Below are 22,872 nucleotides of genomic sequence, written 5' to 3'. Positions count from 1 at the left end.
TAAGGATAAACATATTTTAAAACTGAGCCCAAAAACTAAACTCATCAGCAAGTGAGAATATCAAGATTTAATGAATTCAGAACTTTCAGCATTTTTTAAAAATTCTTTTCTACACAAATTAGCCAGTTTCATTTTTGAAACCATGGACTGTGGTAATGAAGAATGCCTGGGATAATACAACCTGTTAAAGACTAATGGAATGTTTGGGAATCAAACCACATTTTTAAGATGATTTTTTATTGTTTGATGGCTTCATATATGTTTTTGCTCCTCCTGGCCTCTCGCTCACCTCTTGATGAAAACATTGCTTATACATCCAGTGAGGTTGTTGAGTATTTGGTCAGGCGTTCCTCCAAGGAAGGTGCTGCTTCCTGTGACAAGTGCTGCACGTCCCATTTTGTCTGAACGGGTACTTGCTTTCGCTTTCTCCAGCATGTCATCTACGTACAGACGGATCCTGGAAAGTTAATTATTTTTTTTCCGTTAATTATCAGGGACAAAAAGGGCACATGAGCGGTTTACGTGGTGTTTTGCAGAATTAAGTACAGTTACCCTACCCGACAGTGTTGCTGTAGATAGACACGTAGTGGCTGTTGTCGTCATTGTACATCTTCTGCGTCGCAATCTCACTGTTGCCCACTCTCACAACCACGTGGCCGTCACGCAAAAACACTTGACACACTCCTTCCTGTGGAGATTCAACAGCCACGGGTTAATGAGTGGAAAGATCTTGAAAGTACAAGACACCATATGCGATTTTGGGAATCTCCAAGTCTAACCTTATCTTGGTGGTAGAACATGAGTCCTTCCTTCTGGTCAGTTCTGAAGCTGAAGCTGGCATAGAAGTTGTCCCTGAGGCTGGGAACATTGGTCAAAGCCAAATCCAGGTAGCTCTGACCGGAGAAATGAGCCTCGCGAGCCACCTGCATGGACACGAGCACAACAGGTCAGGACAAAAAGATTTTAAAGGAACAGCAATAGCCAAGTACACGTACAAGCAGTTCTGCATCTACTCCATTCTATACAAGCTGAATAATGAACCACGTTTTCTCACCAGAAGGTCACTGTCACATCCAAAACTGACTCCAGAGCTTTTAGTCCTCTTCAGGTCGACATGAGAGTTAAGTGCTTTCACATTCCTGAAACAGCCCTTCAGAGAACCCTGCTTAGGAAACCATGACTTCAACCTGGATAGAGAGAGAGAGAGAAAGGCGGACTGAAACAACCTATCGAACAAGTTAAAAATAAAGTCCCTAATTGATGGAAACAGAAGAACTCAACAAACACACTTTGGCTGTATTTTTGTGTTCTGGTTTGGTCTTTATCAAAACGTATTTTGAAGGAGAAGGAGATGATGAGAGAGTTATGTGTGTGCCACTTACTTCTCTGGCATCTTGTCTTGTGGCACTCCTCCCAGGTAATATTGGCTGCTGAATGGAGGGATGCTCTCTGTGAACTGGTGGGTGTAAAGGCTGACACGGTTGTTCCTCACTACAACGCGGTTTGGACTGGCACGCAGGATGATAATCTCCAGCTACACGATAGAAAACATCAAGGCACACATTTACAAAACCAAACAGAAAACTTATTAACAGTATGCTATGACAGTAAAAATGGCTTTTAATCGAGACAATAGGTAGGATATATAGAGATAACGCGTGGAACACATGTGACACGAGGGAAATGTTTAATTACTCAAAACAGATTGTGAATAGAAATGAGACATCCAGAAACTACAAATAATGTGCAATAGGTTTTAATATAGCAGCAGAGGATACCTAAATAAGGAACTGTTTTAAATTCACACACATAAGACGGAAAGACAGACTTACAGTTTTGGGGTTGGCGTCGCTGACCATTAGGGAATCTGATTCAGGCTCTTTCGGCTCAAGTTCCACCATAACACCGGTAAAATCGTAGAAAACCTTCAATTTGCCATGAAGCACCGCCATGCACAGGAACTGGTTCTGATGGAGAAAAGAGACATGGACAAAATAATTAGAAAGCATTTCGGTCAGTATAGTAAGATATAGAACTGTTCTGTGATATTTGATTTACGGTTAAAAACTGGCAACTCTTTGAATAACTATTGTGAATAATTCAATGGAAAGTGATACAAAACAATAAAAAAGGATGAATATAAAGACATATAAAAATAAATGTCTTATTGACTGGATGAATGTCTTTACCCCGTTTTGCAGCAGGAGCAGTATTCCCTTCTGTGAGAGCAGTTTGACTTCCTGTTCAAAGCGCTGCATGCGCGCCGACTCATCGGCAAAGGTGATCTGAGCGTAGCCGGTACCATCGAAGAATGCTGCGTCATTCACCCAGGCCTGAGTCAGCACTGGCTTAGGTCTTCATGGGTTAATCACGAGTGACATAGTGGAAAACAAATGGCAAATATTTAGAAACTTGTTTTAAGAAGATTAAGGGAATGTGAATAAGAGTTCACAAAACACCAAAGAAGTCACATGACTAAAGAGACGAAGATTACAAGTGCATTAAAGGAACGACAAGTTGCAAGGTTTGTGCACTGACCTGCCACAAGGTCTCTCCTTTGTGGTGTTGAGATTGATGATTTCTTCAAAGTTGTACAGACTGAGCACCTCCTCGTTCAGAGTATCTAACTCGATGCATCCCTTAAAAAAAGGCAGTGCGAGCATGGGAGGGGGCTGGAAAAAGAAAATAAACATACAAAGTTGAATGATGGACACTTTATATAGATGCTCACATGTTTTCAATTTACAGCAGTCTGAAACCCTTAATCTTTGAGTTATCTATCTAAGTGAAATACTTTCCACTCTATGGTATTTTAAATGTATATACCATTGCATATTGGGGGGGGATATTTTGTACTGTTTTATTCCTAATCATATTTTCAGCATCTATAGTTACCCTGATTACAGTTAGTATATCAGAATACATTATTTACATTTTGAGATTAATTAATGACTAAACCAAGTTGCGGCACAGACGTTCACTTTACAGCTCCTGACTGAACAAAAACATGAACGTCAGCTGGAAAGTGATAGTAGACACCACAACTGTAATGTCAATGGTCCAACATGAATCAAGGATTCCTCTCATAACTGAAGGGTGTATCTAAGTCCAACCATGAACTGACAGGAGCACACAATTCTCTAATCGGCTTACTTCGAAATCTCTTGGGTAACCTCCCACATAGAAGACAGTGTCGTCTGTCAAGAGGTTGAGAAGCCCCTGATCTCCTCCAGCCTCCACGTGGGTTTTAGTGACTGTCTGGTCTCCCTCAGTGGCTTCTGAGGACATGGACATTTGACCATATTGGAGGATCCTGCAGTCAGACAAACACAGAAGTAGATATGCTTATAAAATCAGGTGAAATAAACATGAACACTAGTGGGACACAAGCACACGAGACTGATACTGTGAAAAAAGTTACTTAAAGTTAAGTAACATTGGTCTAACAACACATGAACAAAAAAAAAGTGGACGGCAAGTGGTGTCTTACCTCTCCAACACAACGCTGTTGAAGTTTCCATCAGTTCTGACGTCTTCGGGCATCTGCACCTCAGCAGTTTTTCCTCCAACATTAAAGTACCAATGCAGCCGCTTCCCATCTAAAGCCATGCCCAGAAACTCCTTGCTGGACTACAAATACCAGAGAGATAATAATGAAACTATAAAACCAATGCAGATTCACCACTCTACAGTATATCCATGCACAGAACTCTTTAATAGATTGGGCAAATGAATGTACTACTACCACATCATGATCACAGTGATACAGAGATGTTAAATAAACTGAAATGTAAGATAAAAAGTAAGGAGTAACGCTTACATTCTTGCCCAAGAAGAAGACAAACTGTCGAGTGTTGTTGCCGTGTCGTCTCGACCTTGCTGCCTCGGGCAGAGTGATGTACAACTTCAGAGAGGTGTATGCAGCCAGGTCAGCCAGGTTAGGTGGAGTACGGACCTGGACACCGGATTCTCCGTTAAACTTCACCGGCACGCTCACCTGGATGGAAGTAAGAAAAAAAAACCCATAATCAGCTACTGTAAGGAAATATTCAATATCTTTCAGTCGTTCTTAGGGACTACTTTATTTTACGCGTACCTTGCTAGCAGCGTTGCGCGCCTGCTGTATGAGCTGTCGGATTCGGTTGATGTTCTCAGAGATGTTTGTTGGCATCTGGATGGAGTCTGAAGTCTTCTGAAGTCTGTCCAACTTCTTTAGTAGAGAAGGAATAGTGGTACCGAGCTCTTGCACTAAACAGGGAAGGAGTTTCAATAAGTGACTTGCTCTATGTTTAGTAATACTGTAGTAGTTTGTTGGTATTCATGACTATTGCACATTATTTATTTTAGGGATACTCTTGAGTGATACATTCACACCCGTCTTCAAAGCTCCTACCAGTCTTGTTGGCTTCCATCAGTGCCTTGTTGATGTCGTCATTGGTGGCATTAACGTCTCCGTAGTTCTTCTTCCATTGGTCCAGCTGCTCTTTGATGGGACGCAGGGCATCGTTGACTTGGGTGGCCGTGGTGTTGGCCACGTCCGCCGCCTGCTTTGCTTCGTTTATCTCCTGACTCACATCTGTTCATTGCAGACAGAGTAAGATGAAAATATTAAGAGAAAAATCCCGTCTAGACTAATGTAGTGTAAATTTACGTTTACATATTTTTTAGAGAGTGATGTTTTTTAAAACAGCCAACAATCAGTGTTGTGTCAAGTCTCTGTGTCTCTGTTTAGGACCTTTTCTGAGGAACTGGACACATTTAGGGCTAAAATTTGAATTGTTATGGTTCAGGTCAGGGATAAGGCTTTGTTGACGCCGTCCAAATAAATGAAGGACAATACAGTGTCCTAAGAAGAATCGCTGTGCAAAATGTTAAGTGTGTGAGAGAGAAATGTTCATACTTGTGGTGAAGTTGAGGGTGTTCTGAATTGTCTCCAGATCTTTCATCACTAGCACATGTTTGGTCTTGGCATCATCCAGTCGTTTCTCAGCCTCCTCCAGCTGAGGCTTCAGCTCTGTGCAGCAGACAAAAAACCCCATTAAGCACCATAACCACTAAAACAAACCAAACTGTACACTAAAGTGATGCTTTCACTTCATTGTGTGACATCCACTTCATTATTATGTGTATCAACAGAAAGATAATGAAGGAACATGATGCAGCATTGTGTGGTTACCGTTGTTAAGCTCCTCCTTCAGCTCCTCCACTTCGTCCTTCAGATCCATGCTGTGGTTCCTCAGAGAATCGGCGATTTGACTGAGGTCCAGGTCTTTTATATTCTGTACATATAAACCAACATCATAAGCAAACAAACAAACTAAAAGCAAATGTTTAAGTTGTGCTCAAACAGGTGAAAGGATCGATGTGCGTATTTTGTTCTGTACCTCCATTGTGGCGTTAGCAGCCTTGTCAGCCATCTTGGCAGCCTCCTCTGCCTCCTTGATACTGTTGACAATCTTGTTATAGGCTTGCGTCACATCTACAAGTCCTTCTTTCTTAGTTTCCTCCACCAAACTGTGGACAAAGAAAGACACACCGCTTGTATTGTTTTGTCTAATTTGTAACGCAAAGAGAAATCACACAAACACAAATCTGCTCCCGTGCCAACATGTGATGATTTACGTCACCACAGCGTTCAGCACTTTGGTCTCAGATCTAACTTATCTCTCACCTGGATAAGTTCATGGAGAGAGCGTTCAGCAGCGCCGCGTGTTTCTCGGCCTGCTCCACTAGCGGGATCTTGGATTCAGTCCAAGCTAATTCCTGCACCTTCTTTGCCAGCGATGTCCTGGCACCGTCCAGCTGAGCTGACAGACGCTCATACTCCTGAAGAATCAAATGTTTCAAATGTTTAATAGAAGGAGGACACGTGACACAGAACCGGAAGGTCTCCCAAAGAGATGTGGGCACACTTCTCACTGTGCGTGTCCAAATCTCTGTTTGAAATTGTTCTAACCTCTTTGGAATCGTGCAGCATGGACAGCAGATCGTTGACCTGGGCTACATCATCCTCGGCCATGTTTAACTGGTCGTACACCTCCTTCTGCTCAGACAGCAGGTCAGTTATCCTCCTCTGAATGGGAAACAAATCAGCAGGTTAAATTTTGTTCTCTGTCGTCTACTCTCTTGACCGTTCATGACGATCTCTGGCTTACCTTGTTGTCCTCCAGTGTTTTCTCATTGACATTGTTGATTTCCGCTGCTCTGGCCGTGTTGTTCACAGCTTCGTTCAAGGCGTCTCGCAGGTCCATCATTTCCGAGTGGAATCGGCTCAGACGGTCTTTGATGGCCTTGGCCATCTCGTTATTCTCTCCCTGACGACTGGCCAACTGCTTGTTTATGCGATCCAACACTAACAGAAGAAGAGGACTCAGAGTTGAAGGACGTGGTCACACCTACAGCTTCTCTGGAGGTTAATTATTGAATTTTAATTGAACTTTTGAATTGTTGTGGAAAAAACTGTCAGTTTGCATTGGTTCAATTGAGTTTAGTACAGAATTCAGGCCACATCTTAATACATAGACTGTCAAAAGAAAGTGTTCAGGAGGAGTCACGCCATATCTCATAATAAACTTACATTTTTCTGCCTCAGTCTTCTCTTTGTCCGCCAGTTTCTTCTGTCCCACCAAGCTCCTGGAGCTCATCTCCCTCAGCATGGCCTGCACCTCCACCATCATCCTCTCCCTCTCGTCAAAATCCTGCTCCACCTCCGTATTGTTCAGTGATGATCTGTTCACCTTCAGCAGGATATCTGCTCAAGGGTGAAAGCACCACACTTCGTTAATAAACTGGTCGGTAGTTTTGTTTGTGTTGTTGTTCGTAAGACAATACAGTAAAAGAAGTCCTCTTAACTTACATTTCCCCCTAATACATTAGATTTAGACTTATTTTAAGCACAAAATACATTTTTTACAAAACAAAATTCAACACACACAAGCACAGTAGAGCAGTGCATGTGTACAGTCAGAGTCTGACCCGGCAAACAAGGCTGGGTTTGGACAAAAATCCAGAAATAATTCTTGGTCGAGTTTGTTCAAATCAATTAACATCGCAATTTAGAGTTATTTTAGTGAAACATAGAATACAATAGGGTGAATTTAGGTGTACATTTTAATAAATAGATGTATAATGAGTAAAAATATGTGATAATAAGTAGTAAGTTGACCCAATGTTTCTAATATGTTTATGACGGGGGGGGAGTCAATGCGTTTATGACGCATTGACTCCTCAATGACTGCCGGCAGCGTGCACACACACACATACAGAGAGAGAGACACACACACACACATCTAGTGCTGACAAAGCACCTATACACACAGACACTCCCCTCCCTCTCTTTTTCTCCCCTCCCATCACCATAAATAAAGGTTCAATTCCGTTTCAGCCAATATCCCTTCTGGCTCAGTCGGGTTTCGGACGAGCCGCACTCTAATGCCTTTTGGATACACTGTATATCCAAAAGGCATATTAACAACAACACAAATGTGTTGTAGTTTTGTAATGTGATTATGTTCATACCTCATAACAATATTTAAATGATTACTTTTTTGATAATGATGGATAAACCATAGAATGGATTCATATTTAGCTACCGTTGATATCCATCGTCAGGTTTGTGACAGACTGCATAAGATCCTCCGCCCTCTGCTGCGTGTTGGTGGTGCTGTTCTTCAGGCCTTCAACCCTGTCGGCCATCGCTGCTGCCTGAAACCACCAGAGCAGAAAGTGCTCAATAAAAACAGAATATAAATAAAACACGGTAGGTAAATTCTGCGCCTCTATCTAGCAGTTATCCAGCAGTAACTATACATTTATAGGCAATTAGGATACGGGCAAGTAACAAAAAGATGACAGAAAGATACAGACTTGCACATTTACACATTAAAAGGGGATTTCAGGTGAGTGTCTGTGCAGTGACTGCACCTTGTCTTGCAGGACATCAATGTCATCATTGATAGTCACGATCTCGGCATCCAGCGTGTCGGCCCGACTCCTGCTCTCATCCAGGGTATTGTTGTAGTTCTCGATAGCACGCTACAAATCAGAGAAAAAATTTAGTTCATCAACACCTGATTAGATTATGTTACTGGAGATGCACTACCTAAGCAGCTAAACATTTTCTGTGTGTGTGTGTGTGTGTGTGTGTGAAAACTCACAGCCGTGTCCTCCACAGACTTGTTGAGAGTGTCCAGCTGAGCCCAGGCCATGGCACTAGCGTTGAGGCTGCTCAGCAGACCGGCCACGGAGCTGAAGTTGCTGTTCATCTTGTCCAGATCCTCCAGCAGCACGATGACGCAGCTGTCACATGCTGCCAGAATGAACATACAAAGAAATTAACAGACATTAAATGAAGTCATTTCATTTCTTTGTAGCGATTAAAAACAAACAGTTGTGTTGTTGTTGTTGTTGCGAGAAACTCACGTTCACAGTGCATGCTATGGTGATCCTCTGTAGCCACACTATATTTTTGAGTGCAGGTGTCACACTGTTTTCCGGTCATGCCGTCAGGACAACGGCACTCTCCTGTCCGTGGGTCACAGCGACTTCCTCTACAATTACACTCTGAAGAGTGAGGGAGATATTTTTTGTTTTTATTTCACCAGGCAAAAAAAACCCCACTGTCTTAATAAATACCACAAATACAAGAAACATATTACAAACAAGACATTTAAATAAAACAGTGGTTTAAAAGTGCAACAAGTTGACAGCAGGAGTCGGGAACATACAGATTCCTGTTATCTGTCATTTAAGATGAATCAAATTCAATTAGTTTTGTCATTTTGAGTTCAGATTGGAGAGTATTCCAAGCAGAGGTGGCAGCAAAACTGTCCGAACATGTGGAACAGTAAAATGAAAGATGTCACTGGAGCATACGGCGTAGTGGCTTGTAGTTCTTTGCAGAAAGATACATAAATAGGAGTGAACTAACTTACAACCTACTCATTTTGTGAAATGAGTAGGTTGTAAGGTTGATTTTAAAAACAAAAAAACACATTTACACTGAGAAACAATATTAAATCAGTGCGGCACATTAACAATAAGAAACCATGATTGCATTATGAATTCTATTGAATTAACTCACTCTTGCATCCCTTGGGTCCATAGTCCCAGAATCCAGGGGCACATTGTTTGCATTTCGGTCCATTGACTCCGGGCTGACAGGAACACTGACCACTCTGAGGGTCACACGGCTGCACGAGGGCTGCCGAGGCTTCACAGTCACAGTGATGACAGCCAGAGCAGGAGTCAAAGCCAAATGAGCCGTCCTGAGGAAAAAGGTTCAGAGGTCAGACTCAGCAGACAGAGAAACGCTAAAAAGTCACAATCAAAGTTCAAATTTAGTAAAAAAAAAAAAAAAAATGTCTTTGTTTGGCTCCTGAATGAAAGATAAACCCTTTTCATCCTAAAACCTGACAGTCATTGAAATAAATCATGTTTGCATGAACCACACAAAAAAAGCTTTATTAAAAACCCTCTCACCTCACAGCGGTCACAGTGCAGTCCAGTGACTCCTGGTTTACAGCGACACTGTCCAGTGTGAGGGTCACATTTGTCAGTGCCACATGGAGAACAGTTGCATTCTGGGAAACAAAAACACAATGCACATTGCTTTTTAATTTGCCATTAAACATTTTAAATATAAACCATCAGGCTGTGTGTAATTGAATGAAACAAATGCAATAAATCAAACAACTTCCTTTTTGTATTTTGTATTGATCAGTATTGTAATTCCTGGAATCATCAGACAGATGATAGATCTTTATTGTCATTGAAAGCAACAGACAAAAAGATTCAAGGCACCAGGTAAAATGGAGGTTGTGTAATAAATTAAAAAATAAATAAAAAAAACATACATATACATGCAGTGCGTGAAGCACTGGCCTTTATATTGATTATCGATAACTCAATAACTACTTAGATGTTTCTAATGAAAAGCTGAACTCACTTGTGCAGTTTTTGGCAGTGACGGCATCGCCGTAGTAACCGGGAGCACAGATCTCACAGTGAGGTCCGGCTGTGTTGTGCATGCAGCTCAGACACTCCCCGGTCAGCGGGTGACAGTCAGTGAAAAGCATGTTGGGGTCGGTGTTGTCGTGGCAGTGGCACGTCTGGCACCTACTGCCGAGCACCATGGGGTTTCCATAGAAACCAGGGGCGCACCTGTGTAAGAGGCAGACATTTGAGGTCATGCAGCAGCGGCAAATTGTCTTTTAACTGTTAGTTAATTTCTGGTCTGTAGCAATTAAGAAAGAGTTTGTAGATTCTGCTGTAACCGGAATATCTGGAGGCAGTTTTGCTCTGCATTTGAGTTTAAGGGGGTGAAGTGTTGTTTACCTTTCACAGTTTGGTCCAGCATAACCTGGCATACACAGACACTGCATCCTGTCACTTTTCTGCAAACAACCTTCTGCAAAACTACAGACACAATGACAAAAAGACACAATGAAGTACTTGTACGACATGATAGTGGTACCAATAAAACGGAGTGAGAATGATAACATGAATGGGAAAAAAGGGTCAAATGTACTAACTTGTTGGATGGGACCCTCAGCGGGCATGGACAACTAGAGCAGGACACCGCCTGCCCGTCAACACTATTATTGCCAAGGAAACCACCCTGACAGTTCTCACAGTGGTCACCTGCTGTATTATGCTGACAGTTCTGATGGACAGACAGAAAAAAAACAAGACAGTGACTCATCTACAGCAACATATTCTATTGGCCGAGGATGAAGTTTATTGAGGAAGATGCTCACCACACAGACTCCAGACCCGTCCAGACACAGGTCAGAGTGTCCGTTACAGTTACAGGGAACACACTTCCCCAGAAACAGACCAATGGTGTCTCTGTAGTAACCAGGAGCACATTTCTACAAGGAGGAGAGAGGACAAAAAGGCCATGAAGGGCGTTTATATTGATTATTATCATTTTCTGAATTAGGTCATTTTATCAACTAATGACATTATTACATGACATGTACATTCAAAACTAAAATATAACAACGTTTTGTCATTCTGTGTGCTCACCTGACACGAGTCTCCCTGATAGTTGGCAGGACACATACAGATCTCCACATTGTTGGCATGGCGACCGGTAGGCAGGTTCTCAGCGCCCTCTAGCACGGCACCGCGGAGCGACACGGAGTGAGCTGACTGTGAGTGAATGGCTCGGATCTGCAGGGACTCCAGACTGACCAGAACCATCATCAGCTCCTCTCGGGACACAGAGTTACCAGTCTGAGCGTGACGGAAGCTTCCCTGAGAGGAGAGACATTCATGTTATCAGCTCTGCTATGGATACTACACACTCACGCAAATACTCAGTTATCAGTAGTGAGGAAATGTAAGATTTTCCCGTTGCTGATGTCTTGAAGGAATCCTATAATCTCTCCTTTTTAATGCATGTGGTCTTGTATTTACAGGTTAATTTCATTAATACCATAATAGGTACAGAATTATATACATATACATTATGATATATAATGTTACATACGTATATATAAGTCTTGATTCATCTAATAAGTATGTGCATAAAAAAAAAATCAATTCATATGAGGTTCAAATGAAAACAAATGAAAAACTGCATATATCCAGACTGAACATTAATTCTGGGCTTAATGTACAGCCATTAAAAACATAGACCAGCTGTTACAGTATTGAAAGTGTGAGCTTTGATGCAATGTCAACAAAATTGAAAATCTTCACTATTAATTGCTTTCAAATTCAAATGTCTTGAAATGAAATAATAGAGTTCCCTCCAGTCATCGACACCACAAATTATAACAAACAAATCATGTGTCATGTGGATACCTGTCACATAAATTTCTTGGCATGTGAAGCTACAGCAACACGTTTGCATGACAAGATGATTTTTACCTCGACCATGTGAACGATTCCCAGGTGAGGCTCTTCGGGTGAGGAGTACTCTCTCTCCATGAACACCAGGGTCATTTGGTTTCCCTGCAGGACAATGATCAAATCACGTGAGCAGTTATGTTTCACAGAGACAAAGCATCCATTGATCCTTTCATGCTTTCACAGCATATGTCTGTGCATGAGACTGGCAGAGAAACAGGGATTAAGTGTGTGTCTTCACTTGAATGTGTTACCTCTTTAGGACCTTTTCTGGCATAAACACTGATCTTGTCAGGACCAGTAGTCCTCATGGATACCAAAACCTGGTCCCAAAGAGGCAGAACCTAATTTCTGAGGAAGTCTAGGGCTTAGATTTGAATTCTGGTTATGATTAAGGTTAGGTTTCCAAATGAATGGATGTCCTAAGAATAATAGTTGTGCAAACCTGTATGTCTGTATGTGTGTGTGTGTGTGTGTGTGTGTGCGTGTGCGTGCGCACATACTTGTATTTAAACCTTTGTGAAGTCCAAAAAACGTAAAAACCTTGTGGAGACTTTTTGTCTGTGCCCCAAACTGACAATTTAGAATTGGGTTTAAGTTAAGGTTTGAGTAAGGGTTAAGATAAGGCACTTAGATAGTTACGGATGGGGTAAGGAATGCATTATGTCAATGATGTGTCCTGACTTAGACATACAAATAAAGTTGTGTGTGTCTGTTTGTGTGTGTTTTGCACCTTGAGAATGATGTCAGGCCTGGAGGCTTCTGCAGGCAGAGACAACACATCACCTCTCATGGTTTGAGTGTGAAGACGATACCTCAGGAAACCGCCATATGATGAGACCTGGAAAAAAGTTGTCAGTTTTCGGGGGGAAATAATTTAATTTTTTTTTATTAAAAAAAAAAAAAAAAAAAACTATAACAACAAAAGCAACAAAGAAAGAGCAGACATAGGGCTCTAATGTCACGCTATTGCATTTAATCCAGACAACAATGGATCATATTCAGACTGCACAGTCAAACAGAAACAAGATCCAACGTCTGCGATTTACCCATGAAAGATAAAATCTCTGTACCACTGCGGTGATCATGCAGGTTTTGGCAAAGCTGACATTTGAAGTTGGTTTATGGAGCATAACAGGACTCGGTCTGGGCTTTAAATCAAAGCGTCTCCAGACTGATGCAGGTTGTCGACTCAAATACTCAGAAGAAATACTCCATAATCTCCGTAATCTGTAATCAAACACCCCGTCTGAACCTCTAGATCAGCGATGAGGGCTACATTTGTGTGTATGCTTGTGCACATTTGTATTTTTTATTGTTTTAGTTTCAGGAGAATTCACCTACACCTGATAGTTTAGTTAGTCTGGAGCACATAGCACATACACATTGGGCAGGAAATCTATGCTGGTTTGACTTTCAGCTTGCAGCAACATTTAAACCATGTCGCTCCTCCATTACGCTCTCACCCCGTTTCCTGTCTTTCTTATAAATCACTATTCTTTTTATTTTTTAAATCCATGTAAATTCTATTTAAAAATGAACACAAAGAAAATGTAGTTACCGATCATGGTCCAAAATAATAAACACTGTTGTATGGACTAAAGGGACATGGTAATTTGAATTATCTCAGTGCATCGACTTGGTTGAAAAATCGATGCTCGTACAAAGACTCTGAATACTATCTTCCCAAAAACCCAATTAATTCATTGTGTTTGTAATCGGACAGATCTTAGGTCACATAAGAGTGATTTAAGGGTATTTGAAAATGAAGATACATTCCTTTATTCGTCTGGTCACGCCTGACTTGTTGATATATAAATTGGAATTTAATTTCAGCACTGTAATCAGAGTGGCAGTGTTTTCAAAAGCGGCGAGACTATCGATCATTGTCTCTGGGAAACAAAAACTCCTTCCTAGATTGCAGAAAAAGTTTCCTTCAAAGATTAAAGGTCCAATGTGTAACATTTAGACTTAATGACGGAAAATGAATGGACTGGAATGCCCATAAAGTATAAAATGAGTTTGGTACACTCTGCTGTCTGACTGTTTTATGTCAGTAATTCTTACACACTGGACCTTTAAAGGTTTGTTCATTTTTCAAAGATAGTAGTACAATTTTCACTTTATCCAAAATCATACACATCTTAAAACTAAAACCTACTGTATGTACAAAGTGTGCAAATGTTATATTTTGTCTTTGTCATGTGATCAAAGTACATCTATTACTGCTCACGGGAGACGGCACGAGTCTTACCTTGTCTCCCAGGTAAGTCTTCGGCGCATACCAGTGGAGATCCTGGTAGACGTCAGGAACATCACTGAGGTCGGCTTCTACAAGGTCCTGACCAGGATACACCGCCACTGGGACTTCCTGTCTGTCAGCGCCGATCAGCACCCAGTCCTCCATGTCCATGATCTACGGGGGAGAGCAGAGTGAACGTATGATTCCATATTCATGGCATTCAACTGATTAGAAGAGATAAGGAAAATAACTGAGTTGAATAAAAGAGGTGAGAACAGAATGGAAATTAAAAGTTTGTGTAACACAGAAACCTATCAGCACTGAATGAGTAAGAGAAAGTAGCACTTTTCTTTTTTTTTTTTTAAACCAAAACGTTGAACAATGTTTGGTCAACACTGATGTTTATAGGCATCACCTCAGGCTCTGGGAAGCTGACATCTTATGACAGTTTATGCATAAAACATGTCAACGATGATTGATGATTTCAAATAAAAGTAAATTGTAGCTCGAGTTACAGAGAGGTTTTCGCTTCAAGAACCTCAGTGGCACCAAGTCTCTGATAAAAAAAAGTGAAACTTGATATGAGACTTGTTTTTGACAACACTGATACTGTTGTAGGATTTAGAATCATCCTCTTTCTCTGATAACTGTGTCATGACTTTTTATGTATTATTATGTCGATTTCTGATTTGCATCAACACCCGTTCATTTCACTTGAAGTACCTCAGTGCGTCTTTTGTCCGAGCTGCGACAGCGATCGATGGCTCCGAAGCAGAAGCAGCTGGTGCAGCCTTTTGGATTGGTTGGGTCCAAGTGGAATGTACCAATTCTACACTGATCGCAGCGAGGACCCTGGACGTTTTCCTACAGGAGAAGGACACACAGCAGGTGAGCACACACTGTGGGTTCAGAGGGACATGTGTGTGTGTGTGTGTGTGTGTTGTCTCACCTTGCAGAGACACTGTCCTGTGAAGGAGTCGCACACTTCCTCCTCTGTTCCCGCCTCGTTGCAGTCACATAGTCTGCAGTTCGGGAAACCGTAGAAACCAGGGGCGCAGCGGTCACACTGACGGCCGACAATGTTGTTCTTGCATCTATAAAAAAGTTATACAAATATATAAACATTTTATTTGTCATTTCAGATAAACAGATATTGTGTGTGTGTAATGAGGCAGAAATCAATTTCTTAGGAGCTAAGTTTAGGGATAAGATTTTAATTGCATTTAATTGCATTTAACTGCATTAGTCAATGCAGTGTCTAAGAAAGCTGCACAGACCTGCGGAATGCATGTGTATGTATGTTAATGTCAGGTACTGGAATCTTAAATAATGAAAAGCCTTTAGGCAGTGAAATACTTTCAGCTTTGCATCCTTGTCTTGTCAAGACAAAGCTGGCACATTCCTCTCTTTGAGTATTATAGGTCACTCCGTTTATCCACGCATCAGATGTACGGTTTTCCATTTTGATCATTGGAAGAAAAGACTGAGTGAATTAAATTCCTAATGGGTGTAAGAAGAAGAGAACAATCCATCCTAAGAACCATGAGAAATACGATGAATTCTGATAAATGTAAGCTGCACAACAATAGCTGCCTGGCAGCCTCCACAGAGTAAAAGCATTGTGGGTGTGCAATTAGCTCCAGAAGACAAAACTGCATCAGAAGAGCCCAGTTATCATGATATGAAAACATTTCAAAGAGGATTAAGGGAGGCAGACATTATGAGGATGAGGACAGACAGCTGCTGGGATGTTGTCAGTCATCAGGAAAACCAAGGCTGACTGAAAGAGCATGTTTTAAAATCTGACGCTTTCACAAAGTCAGACAAGAGTTGGCAAGTACAGCTGGCCAAACACAGGGGCAATCAACCCCCGTGTTAGAACTGAAGCCAAGACCACGTCAGGAGACAAAGCGGGCAGGAATTAACTGCCTTTTTAGGTATTCCCAAACAGAGGCCTGACATTTGAGAGCTAAGCTTGTTAAATCACACAGCGGTGGCAGTGTGGGAAGCAGGGGATGGTTAATGGCTCCTGGATAAAAACACTCTAACACTGAGAGGAAAAGGAGAAGCTAAAATTTATTGTTCTCATTGCTTCTGAAACAGCTTGATCTGATACTGAGCTGGAAAAGTGTGATCAGATCCTACCTGCACTGGCCGTTGAGGGTGTCACAGCTGGAATCAGTGGCGACGATGCCGGGCCGAGAGCAGTTGCAGATCTCACAACCCACCAGCGGGTGGCAGCCGAAAGTCTGGGGCTCACACTGAGTGCACTCAGGGCGCACGGTGCGTGGAGGACAGATGCAATCACCGGTCACAGGTTCGCATAACCTCGTACCACAGTTACAGGCTGCAGGAAAGACAAGAAGACATGACAGGATCCATTGAAATAAACATCCTCCGTTTATTGCTTATATACTATGCAAGGCAAGGAGCATTTTAAAATATTTAACACAAAGTTAAAAATGTGTTCATTATGAAACTGTGGCAGGACAGTAGCATACTGTAAGCCATTACAGGGAAATAAATACATGTGAAACACGTGAAATTAAAGCTGCAGTGCATACAATTTGGTGATTTGTGTTGTTGTTACTGTCATTGTTTGGCCTCTGTTTAAAAACGATGTAACATTACAGCAATATGCAACATTTATCTTGTCAAAGTGCTGAATGACTGGGTTTTGTAAGCAATGGAATTCACTTTTGAAACTTTTTGTGGCGCTTCTTTGTGTTTCCAGTCCCATTCCAACCTGTCTGCAGCTGTCTCAATTTGCTAGTGCACTGTTTTCATCTGTTTTAATATAAAATAAATCACTTCCGGAATATCGCCGTCAATAACGCCGTCAAGATCTGAACACTGCTATACTGGGAAAAACACAGAGAGAGTGAGAGTGTGGTGCTGATCGGCTTAATCAGCAATCAGTGTGAACCATCTTTTAATACACGGAGTTACAAGTTGTCTCACTGATGATGTTCACATATAGATATCAGTCTAATGTTTAATTGTATTGGTTTTTCTGGTGATATTACGTGTTGACTTGTGCCGGCTGATCAGAAACTCACGTCTGCAGTTGGGGAAACCCCAGTAGCCTGTGGCACACATGGAGCAGTCTCTGCCGATCACATTGGGTCTGCAGTGGCACTGACCACCGAACGCCTCACAGGTGTCGCTCTCCGCTCCGACCTCGTGACAGGCGCATGGCATCGCCCCGTTATTGAAGAAGGCCGACAGAGAGACGGCGGAGCTGAGGCAGAACTTTGAGGCGGTGGTGGGACTGCAGGGGGAGAAAAGAAGAGTCAGTTGCGTTATAAAATGGCTCATTTGTATGTAACAAGCTTTCTCCTGCAAAGACACTGACTTGATGTAGAAACTGTTTTGGCCACAGTTGCTGATAAAATCATAAGATTTGTCCAGAGGCTCCTCATTCAGGTAGCTGGAGCTGTAGCTCGCCTGAGGCACGACCAGAACATAATCCTGGAGAGAAAAAAGCACATCACGCAACATTCTTCATCTGAATTCCAGTGAACCAGACTGAATTAACATTTTATAGGTTGGTGATAGTTCTGTATTTAAAAATGTGGTTTATTTTTCTAGAGAAAATAATTTAAAGCTCCAGGGTGGAATAGTTAAATGTTACACACTGGAGCTTTAAGCATAACATGAGACCGGATTTTAACAGAAATGAATATCTTAATATAAATGTAATGGTGACACAGAGGAGGAAGAAAAAAAGTCAGTGATCAAGAGAAAACAGTAAAGAGCATTACAATTTTAACAATAGAAAAACACAATTCTAAGGAGGGTAAAATGAGGAGGTTTATCAGTCAGACTTACCAGCCACAGAGTTTTGCCAGAAGGTATTTGCACTGTGATGAAGACCTCGTGGTCTGTCACATCCAGAATGATCTGATTCTCAGAGATCAGGACATTACGACAGCCATAAGCGTGGGGACAGAAGGAGGCGTTGGCATGGCCTAAAACACAGACAGAAGTAAAATCTCTACCTAAACAGTTGTTCAAATGTTCCAGACTGTTTTTTTTTTTTTTTTTACTTATTATCTAATTTATTCAGAACCATAAGACTTGTGGATTCTGGGAATGTATCATTACCTTGCCATATTCGTCCTCCGTTAATGTAGACCTGCACAGGATAGGATGGGTGGAGAGGCTGATGGTAGTGGAGGATGAAGACGTAACGCCCCAGAGCATGGACACGAGTTGAGAACACTGCTGCATTCTGGGTGAATAGACGAAGAGAGAGAAGAACATGGATAAAAGAATGACTACAAACACACACACTTGGCAGGTGACTTACTCAGGACACAAGTGTGCACTGTGCAGATTTTGATGTTGAATAACAGTGAAAACAAAAACAGGCACACATTGATCAGGAACTGCACTAGATATACTAAATATTGTGTAGATAGTGTCGGGTCATAACCAATCTGATATTTAATCAATATCTATTTCCAATTTCACATGCACAAAACGCTTTTCAGATGATGATGTATTCGAGGTCTATGCAGGACGTCATATCTGCAGCACTGAAGCAACTCTCTCTCTCTATCCTCTCATTCGTACCTGCACCGAGTCCAGACGGATGTGGTCGCTGCTGTCCGCTCCAAAAGGAGGTCGGTTTCCTCCGGTCCAGATTGGCTCATCTTTCTGGTCGGAGGGCAGAGGAGGAGCTGCTGCCGGGGAGGCCAGGATGGGCTCCTGTGTGGAGGAGCTCTGTCCATCCTTCAGGACCAGGGAGTCTGATGGGGTGCGGAAGCGTGATGGAGAGCAGGAGGAACTGTGGTGAGACCGGGGGGAGAAATGATGGTTAAAAAAGCAGTGATGCAGCATATCATGCAGTTTTCTTTATGCATATGAACCTGTGTTACTCTACCTGTCAGGTGAGAACTGCCCATGAGTGTTGATGCAGTAGACGTTGGGCTCAATGTACTCCATAGTAAACTGGTCTTTAGGAACCAAGTAAACTTTGTGCTGCAGTAAACACAGTCACATGTTGGTTTTTAACAGAAGAATATATTAATCAGTCCACTTGGTCTTTAGGTTAAACAATGTTCAACTGAATCTACATTTTAATCATTTACCTAAAAGATATTTACTACTTTTTTTTTAAAACGTGAACAAAAATGTGGTTCAGATCAACATTTTAATAGATCTAAACATTGAATTTATTTAAATGATTGTTAAAATGATTATGACACTAAAACCATGCTGCACTCGATCAAGTGACTCGGATTAAAGTTCTCACCAGGAAGAAGCTGGCGCGGTCAGAAATAAGTTGAACTTCAACGTTGGCGGGCAGAGAGAAGATGGCCACTCTGTTCTGTGCATCAATGGCCACGACTCGACACAGGAAGCTACACACACATAGACACACAGTAATTAATAGCTGTTGACAAACTAGATGAAGCACAGACAGTGCCAGTAAACTGGGAAGCAGCTGAGTCCACACACAGACACACACACAGTAAAAACACACAAACACACAGTAATTATAGAATACACTTCAACACCTTCACCTGGTCTTTTATCATACTGCCCTAAAACCAACTACCTAGTGTCATATGACCCACAGCTGACATTTTATTTTTTGTATCTGCTATCCTGCACAAGTTGCTTTATCTAGGCATTTGTTAAAACAGATTTTCTCCAATTTCTAGTCATATTTCTTCAAATAAATGTGGAATATTTGTTCACATTCTGTACATTTTAAACGTGTCACAAAATTATCTAATATAAATATAACAAATATTAATGATTCTTTGTATGTGTCTTTCTTGTGTATCCAAAGCATTATTTATCTATCGGCAGAATTTACAATGGGATTCCTCTTACAGCTCTGATAATTGTTCCAATGTTGCTTTTATCCCCAAAATCAGCTTCCAGGTGCAGAAAAGTGTCAAACTTTACAGATGTGAATAATCAAATTAATGATGGCTGATGCCTGGTAGCTTCAACTTCAGGGTGCATGCTTGCTGTTCACTGTCCAAACTTACACGAACCGAGCAGAGCATCAGTAACACATGTGCTTCTCATGCTAAAACATGACAAAATGGCTGCTGTAAAAATGGCCTATTCTGCGATTTAACTGGGGCCACAGGCATCTTTTCACCTGTATTTGCAGTGCAGCAGGGTGACACTGTGGTGGTGTGTCCGTGATCCCGGCATGTTAATGGCAAGAGACAAAGTCTGTGGCAGTTCTTCCTCGCTGGAATATTCCACCACCAGAGCGTAATCACCGGGAACCGGCAGGCGTGTCTGCAGCTCGACGCTGATCTGTAGCGGAAAAGGGAAAATACACTTATTCATTAAACTGCTGCTCATGCTGAGCTTTTTTTTTTTTCCTAGTTTGTATTTCATCAGCCGGCTCAATATCACACTTCACTCTCTTACATCGTAGCCGCTGCAGACAGCCATGTCAGGGTGACGTGGGGTCACCCTCTCAGTTGGGCAGGGACGTGGCAGGTGGTTGTCACTGCGGCAGCTGGCGTCGTTGCCAGAGATGGAGGGGAAGGAGTCCAGAGAGAGATATCTGTACAGCAGACAGCTAGAGACAGGCAGACAGACAGAAAGAGGTTAGAGAGGACAGACCGGCTAAAAGGACAGCTGTCTTTGTTCGGTTTATTCATTTACTTATTAATAAATGATTCATGTAGTCTCTTCACAATTATATAAAGACTGAAGTTCCTCATAATGATGCCAAGGTAAGAGTAAGAGGATGTTTTTGTGCTCATCATGTATGTGGGCAAAGTTTCAGATTTCAGACATTGTATGTAAATTGGTTCAAATCAGTAGGTGTGATGAACTAAAATAAAACACTACATTCAACACAACACAAACACATACTCATTAGTGCTTCACGAAATTCATGTGACTATTGTTTGGATACTAATAGGTGATTTTCTATTGTTAATTTGTGGATTAAAAAAAGGAAATTGTTTAGGGAAACAAATTTGTTTACTTTTAATGTCTATGTTTCTTCATTTAGTTCAGCATAAAGCACCAGTTAGGCATTTAAAAACAAAAGGGTAATGGTGATGAACAAAAGTATGAGCTAGATCTATGGTTTGATTTTCTGTCAGTCATTAATTGGTTGATTTTTTTTTTACTTAGGAATATGTTAATGCTATATAAATGCTTAATATTTACTTCTGGTTGGCGTCAGGTACAGAGCTGTACGTGCAGGGTTCTGTCACATGGATCTGGAGGATGGGAGCTTCATAGTAGGCACTGGGCAGCAGGACTAAATAATCCTGAAGGTAGAAACAGCGGATAAAGAAGGCGCTAACAGTGTCAAAAGTAAGAGTCAAGTTTACAGTGAAAACCCATGTCTGTACATGAATAAAAACACATGGTTCTCACCAGGAGGATTCCCTCAGCTTCAATAACCACAGTCCAGGTTCCTGGGTTCAGCACAAACGGTTCCACAAAGTTATTTTGGGGAACGTTGACAAAGGTTGGCTCTACACTCGGAGCAAAGACGATCTGTTTGGACTGTTCTGAACCTGGAAAAGAGGCACAGACGCAGCAGCCATGTTTAGTATTAGACAGTGAAACACAATCAGAGGAGACAATAGATGAATACTTTAGTCACATTTGAGGGAAATACAGTTTCAAAACTTAGGAAACAGCATGAAACAGTCATAAAACACTTAAAATACAGTTATAATGCACATTTTCATTAATATAAAAAGTTAATTCACTATTTATTAAGACTCAAGTTGAAAAATGTTCATACTCTTATGAATATTTATATATATTCTCTTGTGACAGGTGGAGACCTACCTTTGCGGTTCATCTGATAGGCCGTTATTTTACCGCTGGAGGTGGTGCCCTCAGAATTTACATATCTGAGTATGAAACGAGTCAGATAGACGTCTGCCTCACTCACATAAACCTGAAGCTTCACTGCGGTCTACACAGTCAGGGTCCGAAAGGGATAAGAGGGAGAGGAGGGCGAAATGGGAGAGAGGAAGAGGAAATGTGGAGGATATGAAATATAAATATAAATCCTTTGTCTTAAATTCCTGAAATTCACACTGATCTGTGGCCCTAGAAGGTGAAAAAAGACAGAGAAAGTTGCCACCACCAACAATCACAAAGACTCCTCCATGGTCTGTCTCATCTGACAGGCAGGGAATAATAAAAAAAAAAAACAGAGGAAGCCATCTTCTTTTGTCCTTGATGAAATTAAAAGACGAGGAAGAGGAAAAACAGAGTCATGTTAGTCCCAGCGCAGCACTTACATTTACCACAGCGGAAGTCCCAGCCATCCTCTATGATCCACACCCTGCCTCGAACAGCCAAACCCCCCCAGTTGGCGTAACGCAGCACCACATGGAAAAGGTCGGGAGAGCTGACCGACACCGACACCAATACTTTGGACTACCCAGGCACCAGAGAGCAAGGCAACAGGCAGGGTCGGTACATGACATGGAGAGGAGGGAGCACGAGGGAGGAAAGGAAGACGGGTAGAAAGGGATGACAGAGAAAACACCAACACAAAAAGAGAAAGTCATAAGAAAGGCCTTCACCAAAGCATCCATCACCAAAGAACCCAAAGCAAGGAAGCAAACACTTACAATAAAATTCTAACCCCAAACACAACCCGACATATTTCACTTCACAGCACAAACATCCACAAGAGCTCAGGAGAAATTAATGGCCTCCTCATAATGCGCCTGTAGCTTGAACATTTGATAAACAAGTTGAAGGTAACTTATGTAAGCAATTTCATTCACAGAGGTTTTGGTATGTATACA

General features: G+C 41.7%; 1 protein-coding gene across 2 annotated transcripts in view; it reads right to left on the bottom strand.

The window, feature by feature from the left end:
* Positions 1-22,872, bottom strand: part of lama5 (laminin, alpha 5) — a 73,479-nt gene that overhangs the window by 3,519 nt on the left and 47,088 nt on the right. The window contains exons 23-71 of one of the 2 annotated variants that reach the window (XM_058643255.1): positions 22,357-22,495; positions 21,473-21,615; positions 21,260-21,363; positions 20,504-20,657; positions 20,223-20,386; positions 19,359-19,467; positions 18,987-19,084; positions 18,677-18,890; positions 18,206-18,332; positions 17,930-18,069; positions 17,454-17,569; positions 17,158-17,369; positions 16,244-16,445; positions 15,048-15,192; positions 14,822-14,962; positions 14,111-14,272; positions 12,590-12,697; positions 11,878-11,961; positions 11,029-11,259; positions 10,758-10,871; positions 10,533-10,663; positions 10,336-10,416; positions 9,947-10,161; positions 9,481-9,581; positions 9,083-9,266; positions 8,422-8,562; positions 8,157-8,308; positions 7,924-8,034; positions 7,593-7,704; positions 6,578-6,751; positions 6,156-6,352; positions 5,957-6,073; positions 5,672-5,826; positions 5,385-5,514; positions 5,177-5,279; positions 4,901-5,014; positions 4,394-4,576; positions 4,097-4,248; positions 3,821-3,997; positions 3,491-3,630; positions 3,154-3,313; positions 2,539-2,672; positions 2,190-2,355; positions 1,833-1,967; positions 1,383-1,534; positions 1,055-1,187; positions 780-923; positions 558-688; positions 290-457 (exon numbers count right to left, since the gene is read on the bottom strand). In XM_058643255.1, the coding sequence (XP_058499238.1) occupies positions 290-457; positions 558-688; positions 780-923; positions 1,055-1,187; positions 1,383-1,534; positions 1,833-1,967; positions 2,190-2,355; positions 2,539-2,672; positions 3,154-3,313; positions 3,491-3,630; positions 3,821-3,997; positions 4,097-4,248; positions 4,394-4,576; positions 4,901-5,014; positions 5,177-5,279; positions 5,385-5,514; positions 5,672-5,826; positions 5,957-6,073; positions 6,156-6,352; positions 6,578-6,751; positions 7,593-7,704; positions 7,924-8,034; positions 8,157-8,308; positions 8,422-8,562; positions 9,083-9,266; positions 9,481-9,581; positions 9,947-10,161; positions 10,336-10,416; positions 10,533-10,663; positions 10,758-10,871; positions 11,029-11,259; positions 11,878-11,961; positions 12,590-12,697; positions 14,111-14,272; positions 14,822-14,962; positions 15,048-15,192; positions 16,244-16,445; positions 17,158-17,369; positions 17,454-17,569; positions 17,930-18,069; positions 18,206-18,332; positions 18,677-18,890; positions 18,987-19,084; positions 19,359-19,467; positions 20,223-20,386; positions 20,504-20,657; positions 21,260-21,363; positions 21,473-21,615; positions 22,357-22,495 (7,100 nt within the window). Of the gene's footprint in view, positions 1-289; positions 458-557; positions 689-779; positions 924-1,054; positions 1,188-1,382; positions 1,535-1,832; positions 1,968-2,189; positions 2,356-2,538; positions 2,673-3,153; positions 3,314-3,490; positions 3,631-3,820; positions 3,998-4,096; positions 4,249-4,393; positions 4,577-4,900; positions 5,015-5,176; positions 5,280-5,384; positions 5,515-5,671; positions 5,827-5,956; positions 6,074-6,155; positions 6,353-6,577; positions 6,752-7,592; positions 7,705-7,923; positions 8,035-8,156; positions 8,309-8,421; positions 8,563-9,082; positions 9,267-9,480; positions 9,582-9,946; positions 10,162-10,335; positions 10,417-10,532; positions 10,664-10,757; positions 10,872-11,028; positions 11,260-11,877; positions 11,962-12,589; positions 12,698-14,110; positions 14,273-14,821; positions 14,963-15,047; positions 15,193-16,243; positions 16,446-17,157; positions 17,370-17,453; positions 17,570-17,929; positions 18,070-18,205; positions 18,333-18,676; positions 18,891-18,986; positions 19,085-19,358; positions 19,468-20,222; positions 20,387-20,503; positions 20,658-21,259; positions 21,364-21,472; positions 21,616-21,895; positions 22,026-22,356; positions 22,496-22,872 lie in introns of both variants that reach the window. The other variant, XM_058643256.1, reaches the window with a different exon arrangement.

Source organism: Solea solea, chromosome 11, assembly GCF_958295425.1.
Source record: "Solea solea chromosome 11, fSolSol10.1, whole genome shotgun sequence".
NCBI classification, from domain to species: domain Eukaryota; kingdom Metazoa; phylum Chordata; class Actinopteri; order Pleuronectiformes; family Soleidae; genus Solea; species Solea solea.
The sequence above is the reverse complement of the archived record's forward strand: the minus strand, read 5'-3'. Positions and strand labels throughout refer to the sequence as shown.